General features: G+C 41.2%; 1 protein-coding gene across 1 annotated transcript; it reads left to right on the top strand.

Annotated features, from left to right (window-relative positions):
- Positions 1 to 3,843: 3,843 nt before the first annotated feature.
- On the top strand, positions 3,844 to 8,215 carry sstn (stepping stone). Its single transcript, XM_018021384.2, has 4 exons — positions 3,844 to 5,060; positions 5,137 to 5,414; positions 5,492 to 5,792; positions 5,874 to 8,215. Exons 1-4 carry the CDS (start codon positions 5,057 to 5,059, stop codon positions 7,490 to 7,492), a joined length of 2,202 nt encoding a protein of 733 aa, XP_017876873.1. The 5' UTR covers positions 3,844 to 5,056; the 3' UTR covers positions 7,493 to 8,215.
- Positions 8,216 to 8,218: the final 3 nt, after the last annotated feature.

The raw sequence follows: 8,218 nt of genomic DNA, 5'->3' as shown, positions 1-8,218 counted from the left end.
TTTCTTTACCCCCGTTTCTTTTTTTCGTCCGTTCTTCTCTTCGCTTTCGCCCGTGGTTGAAAATTGCTTCCAAGAAGGGTTCAAAAGGAGCGACGAGATTCTTTCCTCGAACCGTCTGGCCCAACCGAGCACTGACTACTCGAGGGGTTTGTCTTGAGTCTTTCTACTCACCGTTTCGAGTGCGCTTCTATCTTTTTTATTAACGCGAACATGTCTCGGAATCATCTGAAATCCAGACGCGGTTTTCAAAATATAATAGACCCCGTCTGCTGTAATAGACCCCGAGTTCGCTTCGAGACAGTTAAAGAAAAATGTATTTTCGTTCTTTATCGATCGCGTACGTAAAAGATAGAACTTCTGTTTGAGAGACATTTTCGTACAAAGGTGCCTGAAGTCGAAGGTCAGTGATCGACCTTCCGAAATATTTTCCGAGTCGATAATCGTTTACCTCACAGCCTTTCTAGGCTAACGTAAGATTAAGCTAGTATCGATCCGTATAGTGATCCGATCTCTCTAGCAAAAGGTTGGGCACTTGTCCTGGATGCCTAATACGAAATGTACGACGATTCCAAAAATATCACGCGAGACTTGTCAGCCACCGCGGCGGCGACACCACCACCACCACCATCGCCTACCACCGTGGATGCTCTTCTTCAGCAACCTCAGCCTCATTCACCCACTTTTCTCCTGTCGCACTGTGCGCTGACCCTTACCACTGCGTGCCTCTGTTTTCACTTCAAGAGACACTTCTCTCTTTCCCGTCCTTTTACTTCTAACATTTCTGACCTTCCAGTACAATATTCAATCGTTCATCAGTTAGAGGAGACATTATTGCGTGCAATTTAATGATAAACTGAATTAATTACTCAGTCTATTAATTTAAATTGGACACGATGTGCGTCATTAAAGAATGCATGTTTTTATGTCCTGCACCCGAGCACAGAATCCAACATCTCCTCTCCTCTCTCATGAGGAGGAGGGGGGATGCTGGAAGCTGTGCGATAGAAAAGGAAGGACAGATGACCAGCGCTAGGCAGGCAACTGGAGGTTTCAGGTCGATGCACCCCTCCGGTCGCTTGCCAACGAGGGTTCGACGCCCTGCGCCGTCCCCTGACGTCATTCGAGCGCCCTCACCTCTCTCTCTCTTTCTTTCTCTCGCGTGCGCGTTCATCATTCGTGCCGGCATCGATGAAATACCGAGACCAAGTTTTCGAACGTCCTTCGAAAATCCTTTCATTGCCGTTCCAGTTTCATTGCCGTTCAATTCCAAATCTTTAGGGTCATCGCGATTTTTAATTGCCTCGTTCATTAAACGCAGAGCCTATTGTATCTTCCTAAAAGTGGAACGTCGCACTACATCCTGATCAGTAATCTTCTTACACTATCAGGCTTATTGTCTTGCCTTGCTTAATATGTACAATGTTCGAAATTCAGGATATCGTAATTTGCAATTCTATTCGTTTACGCAGACAATCTGAAGGATTAGTGATCTAGAAGTGTACGTACACAGCTGTAAGTCCAGGCAGCTGGAATCGTACGGTTTATCTGTGAGTATCGAACACGATCTGGTTGAAATATGCAAAAGTTGCTCGCAGCCAGCAACGGTATCGTCCCGAGGGTTCACCCTCGGAATTAACCCATAATTCCCGGGAACACCCGCGATTGGTGTACGTGTTATCGTCCGAATTTTCAATCGATGTCGCGAATTAATATTCTCGGCGGTGCAGTCGATAACCTGTCCCTGACGTAACGCCCACGCGGATGCGCCGGAGGTGGGAATTGTTGGCCAAAGGGGTGCCGCCCGGGGGGCGGTCAACGGAACTGGGTCACTGGAGCTTCATTCACATTACGCGGCCATTCATGAGATTTGCCAACCGTTCGGCTTTGATGCTCTTCACGCGTTCCTTATGTTTCCTTTTTTCTTACCAAAACCCATCGTTCCATCGGAACATCGGTTGCCGCAAATTAGGAGCCCCCGTTACGAATTCGTTTACTGCTGTGTTTGTATTTTCTGGGTTAAGCGGACGCGTCCAGGCTCGCTTGGAACACGTATACTTTTATCCAATCTCTTTTCACTTATCTTTTTTATTAAACACGCTTATTTATTAAACACGTATTATTGTTCGACGTCTGTTCGTGTTTCTCGTTGGAAATTTATTGTTCCATATTCGATTCAATGGATTAATCCATTCGTCGTTGAACAAAATTATATCCAATTTATTATATGAATAGATACACAACTCTGCGTGATTTAGATGTTGAAAATAAGAAGGGAAGATGCAAGTAGCACTCGCTTTCACGAATTTTCACCATCCTTGAGGTAGGTCAATGACAGATGGCCGGAGCCAGCGGTTAACTGACGAAGTCAGTGAATCTGCAGTCACCGGAATCAGTGAGAAAACTGGTTGCCTTGTCATTCCTGCAATGGTGATTCCGAGGGTGCGAGCGGGGAGGTTCGAGATGGAGCAGGAAATTTCTCGCTTAACTTTCGAAAGCATCTTGAAGCGGTCTGCCTAGGTCTGCCCGACCTACTTTCCCCCGGGCAATGACGTTGGATGTATGACGTCACGGGATCGGAAAGTGGGTCGCGAGGTCGAAGGCACCTCGCCTGTTTCCCGCGGATGCTTGCCCCCTTGCTTGATGACTCAATTCATTGAAAAACGAGCGCCGGATTTAATATCGTTATCACGTATAACCATCGCTCGCACACTTTTCTATTATTGGGAATAATATAAATTTCAAATGGGATACACATTTTAGCAAATTGATTAATGCTCACAGAATCGTTTTTTCAATGAAAGATTCTCGTCTCCTTTAGAGCTTCAAGATTTTTTAATACACCGTAGAGTCGCTCGTGAACTGAATTTGAGGTGGAGGAAATAAGGACACGAGTGTTTAAAGACCGTAAAAGGTAATAGATACTATCTATTATTCTATGGTACGCAACTCGATTGTTACGGCTTTAGTTTCGTGGAAATCGTTAACCAGAAACGAGGAAGCACATCACTTGTTTTATAATTGTAATAAGCGTTTACTATTTCTCAATGGTATTTGGAAACAATAAACTAGTACCATTGTTTTTATGGAAGATTATCCATTTCTTCCTCAGTTTATTGTTCCCAAGTAAACGCTTATTACAGTCTACGATCATACAGTCTGCGATCGATCTGCATTGCACTTATCAAACGTATTTATATTAAAAGTTCGTTTTTTGAGAATACCTGGGTGACAGGATATTTGGAATGACAAGATAAGGATGGGGGTGGAAAAGGGAGAAATCGTTGAGACAGGGTCGACGGTTCAACCGGCGACAGTGCGCGCTAAAGGGAGAGGGAACGGCGGTAAAAGCGGTGCATAGAGCGGGAGGAGGTAGGTCGGTGATAGCTATTTTTAGAATGTAGGTCACCCATAAACCCCGGCTTGTCCCGTGACGTCACGGGATCGTCGTCGTGGCAACAGGGACGGGTTAATCACCCGACCCACCACCCTCACACCTATCTCAACCCCTTGCCTATCATCGCTCAGTCCGGCCGTCGACAGTCATACTCGCGCTGCCTCGTCTACGGCGGGACAGATATGCAAACGATTGTTAACGCACTTTCTAAACAATCAGTTTTCATTGTCCGATCGATCTGAAACACGAATCAGAATTCATAAACGTAATCTAAATAAGAACGACTATATTACTTAAATAGTACTCAGTCTTATCACACCCAGGTCAATCCTATTTATCACAGTTATCATAGATATGTTAATGCATTTTTATACAATACTGAAAAGTTATTTCAAATTCAAAAAATTCTTTTCACGTTAAACACGTTTTTAAATAGATTATATTTGATAACTTTGATTCTAATATTTCTATTCCATCACTTCCTCCTGCCTTTTATATCGCATATTAGAGCTAATTGTAAAATCATGAGAGGTGAACACAGTTCTTTTATGTTCTAAAGATTGTCTCCTACTAGCAATTTTTTAATTTTCCGAGGGACTAATTCTGGAGACTCTCAGCTTTCATCGTTTGTACTGTCGCACGTTGAAATCGGTTCACTAGAAGCCAAGTTATCCTGATGGCATATTTAGCTTAACGAAAGGTCAAAATCTGCCCAATCAAGAGCAGTTAGCGCCACTTCCTTAAATCTGTTCTCCTGCGCGGCAACTGGGCAGGTTAACAGGTATCTAGAATGACAGAAGAGGTCGACTGACTGGGACAGACAAAGAGGACTTCATCGTGTGGGGAAGACAGACACATCCTTCTCCAAAAAATTTGGCCGCAGGAAAAAGCGGATATCTCGTTTTTTAATGAACGGATTTTGACAAACCGTCGCTGAAATTAAAGACGAGAGTCCAGAGGGACCTTCTAAGTACACAAGAAATTAAAAAATATGTTTTTTATAGGAGAAAATCATAAAAATGTAAAAGAACTCCTTATAACTTTGAAACCAGAACAGGTATCACAATGGAACGTAAAGAAGACTAATCTCTGAACGCTCAGCTTAACTTTAAGCGTATTTTAAAATCGGTTCACTAAAAGCTGAGATATTTTAACTTCTTTCCGTAGATTTACTTGTGTTAGTACTAACGTCTCACCGCTATGTGGTGAGCAGAACATAAAATGGCAACTGTACCAGTAAAAAGATATTAGGCGTTGATTTCTTTAGTTGTATTTTTCGTTTCTCTCATTACCCGTTACTGCCTTAGTGTTCAGTTTATTAAATATCGCATCTCAGTACAATAATTCATTAAAAACCAATAGTACAAACGATCATTGTGACGTGATAGTACAAATATATAAATCTAAATAGTATAGCTAACCCTCTGCTATATCGTTTGCCACTGCCGTGTTTATTAAGATCGAATTACGTGAAACAGTATTAAAATGATAGAAAATAGTTACCCGCGGGGAAGTGATTTACGAGATACAAGCGATAAGAACGTTCTCTGTTGCGTCACAGGCGATTCATTGAATGTGTCAACATCGATAATATTAGTCATATGATTATAAGCTTCTCAGTTGAAATAACAGTAAAAGATATCATTATACTTCGCCAATAATATGGGTACGTAATAGAAAATATAATCATTATCATTCCGTTGAGATGCGCACGGAATACGTAAATTGTGGATTTTTTCAAGTGATGGCAGGGAACGAAAATACTGGATCTTTAGCAGAAGATTCACTGTCAACCAGATTGCAATGGCTTCGACAACGTCGAGAAGCATTGCAAGAAAAGTTGGCACAGAAGAACAATGAGCTTAAAAATCTGTGTGTGGAAGAAGCAGAATTGACTGGTGTCTTGCCACCAGAAATACCATTGGAGCCTGGAGAAAGCCCACCAGTGTTCCGTAAAAGAGTTGGAACAGCATTCACCTATCCACAGAATTTAATTAACAAATTGAAATCGAACGAAGTTGTATGTACTTCAGTTGAAGAAGATGATTTATCAAAGTTGGATGCATGGTACATTTATATTCTGTGCCTATTTTTTAGGAGGAATCTGCCTTGGAATTAGAGAGACAGGTTCAAATGGGTATAATAGAAACTGCTTTGGCTATCGTGAACGATCCCACAGAGAGCAAAGCGGTTCGCCGTAAGCATAGATTGATTTACCAGCAGAGTCAACACAGACTTCAGGAACTGGAAGCGCGTTTAAATTTCCTAAGACAGGGTCGTAATAAAACGCATCATTCTACGCAAGTACAACATCCTCTGAATTGTAACACGCAGCCGCATCTACACGCGAATGTAAAGCACAGAACGAAGAAACCTCGACCACCGTTAGATGGTACAGGTACGATACTTCTTTATTCTGAATGTAAGAAAGCTAGATTTAGTTAACTTCATTTGAATCGTATTTTGTTCGTAACGACAGTGAACGATGTAAATAAAACTTCGAGAGGGTTGCTTCAAGAGACTGGCATAAGCTTAAGTCCGTTAGGATCAGAGGAGAAGTGTAACATTTATCCTAGCCACGGATATGATGAGCAATCGCTGGTGTCAAATCACAATCATATCGGTGCTTACTGTCCTACGATCTCCGATCAACGGCAAAGTATTAAAATAATAGAACACGATCATAACGACAATCAAAACGTTTACATACTCCCGGATCAACATCGCGCGCGAACATATTCGCACGGCAGCGGTGGTTCACGTACGCAAAATCATTATCAAGATAACGAGCGAGTCTATCGTCCCTTGCCAAACACGTACAATGAAGACGAAAGGCAACAACGCTATCGTCAATTTCAGCAACAGCACGAACCAAGTCATAATCATCAGTATCCCGACTACAAACACTTAGACAACGACGTCCAGCGAAGGCCTGCACAAGAATATTACGAAAGAGATTTTCGCGCGTCGCATTACTCACACATGCCCGAGTTTTCAGTCTATCACAAGACTAATTCTCAAACACAGTCTCTATTGAGACGAGATCGTGATTCCGGTGGGAATAAGAATTTACGATACACAGATTCACCGAGTGAATCGCAATTACCGTCGGGATACTGGATGCGGTACGAGGACGAGATCGTTTGGTGCACCGACGATCAGCTCGCATCGGATAGATTCGGGAGTTTGGATCGAAGGAAACGTAATGCTCTTCAGCATACTAACAGTATCGGTGCCGAAGTACAACCCCGTTATCGTACAGGTGGTAATAAAAGTTCTTACGCCCCATCTTATCAAAACGCTTCCGTTCATTTGCTTCCTTTAACCGAACAACCATCGTGCAACAACAAAATGTTGCTGCGCACGCAGTCCTTAGGTAGCGTAGAAAAGTGGCATTCGAATCATTTACATGACGGAAAAGATACAATCGATAACGGAGGACGAAAGGGGAGAGAGAAGGAATGGTACGAAACCTCTTTAGATTCTGCTACGAGCCCAGGACCAGAAGTTAGTCTAATACCGTCGCACAAAGCTAATATTCATTATCAGAGTAATTTATCTGCTTCTTCGAAAACGCCTATCACTTGTAATGGTGAAGACGGGAAGAGTAACAATTATATTCTTCCCATAAACCATCGTAAACCAGACGTGATAACAAGTAAAAACGATCAACATTTGCAACCATTGACGAATCGTTATGAACCGACGCGGAAAAAGGTGCTCGAGATTCCAGCAGAGTCGAAGTCGTCTCAAGGAACGAACGAAGAAACGATAATGCTGGGTTCCTCCCAGAATTGCACGATCGTGCAAGCTGGGAAGTATCAACCGTATAGAGAAGTTACAAAACCTTTCGAGATGTCCGATTTCTATAAATACTCTACAAAGTTTCGTAAAAGGAACGAAACTAATGGACAGAACGGAGCAAGTGAAATTTCTGATGATTCCCGAGGGACGCAGAGCGTGGGAATGAATGAGCTTAGGGAGTCTGAATCTCCGGATGCTGTACATAATGGACCAATGGCTAGTTCAGTCCAAAAAAGAATCTATCAGCCAGTTCAACGTATGACGTGTCAACCTTATCTCACGTCAATGAGGTAATTTTTAATTCTGCATAAATTAGGATAAATTCGACAGGCTGGCCATGATAGGCTGGACCTGCCTAGATAAATATTTATAACGGGTCAATATGACGCTTATTGTCTATAAAATTTGAGGCTTCATCAAAATTTAACTTCGTCCATATTGCCTATATTGAAATTAATATAAAGACTTGAGAAGTGCCTTAGAGTTGAACATTTTTTATTGAAGAATTTTTCGGATTTATTCATTGAATTTTTTGATTCGTAAAATACGAATAAAATCTTTTTATAATTGACTTTACATTATGTAAGGTAAAGATTTAGAAATACTTTTAAAGTAGTATAAAAGATGAATAGGACTGATCGAAGAGTAAGCAGACTAAACATTAAAAGTTAAATATAAAATATGATTTCTCAATGTATATTTGAATACATCATACATTCATAATTTTGTAACAAACTTTGCACAATGCAATCCATGACGCCTTCGGCTTTAAAAGCCAAAGGTCGAAATGGATTCGATTTATTTAAATATGTTATAAATATAACAGACTTGTATTTAGTTTCACAATAACAATTTACTTAGTACTGTTATTGCGAATTTCGAATTAAGTTATTAACCACAGTAATAATCTGTAGTTCTATTATAATTTTGATTACTCTTTAAATAGATTAATCTGTTATGTGCGATTTATAAATTTGTTAAGAGTAAATAAATAATAAATTACAGTACTGTGAGAAACGA

This window comes from Ceratina calcarata, unplaced genomic scaffold (genome assembly GCF_001652005.2).
Source record: "Ceratina calcarata isolate Rehan_Ccalc_2016 unplaced genomic scaffold, ASM165200v1 scaffold250.2, whole genome shotgun sequence".
NCBI classification, from domain to species: domain Eukaryota; kingdom Metazoa; phylum Arthropoda; class Insecta; order Hymenoptera; family Apidae; genus Ceratina; species Ceratina calcarata.
The sequence above is the reverse complement of the archived record's forward strand: the minus strand, read 5'-3'. Positions and strand labels throughout refer to the sequence as shown.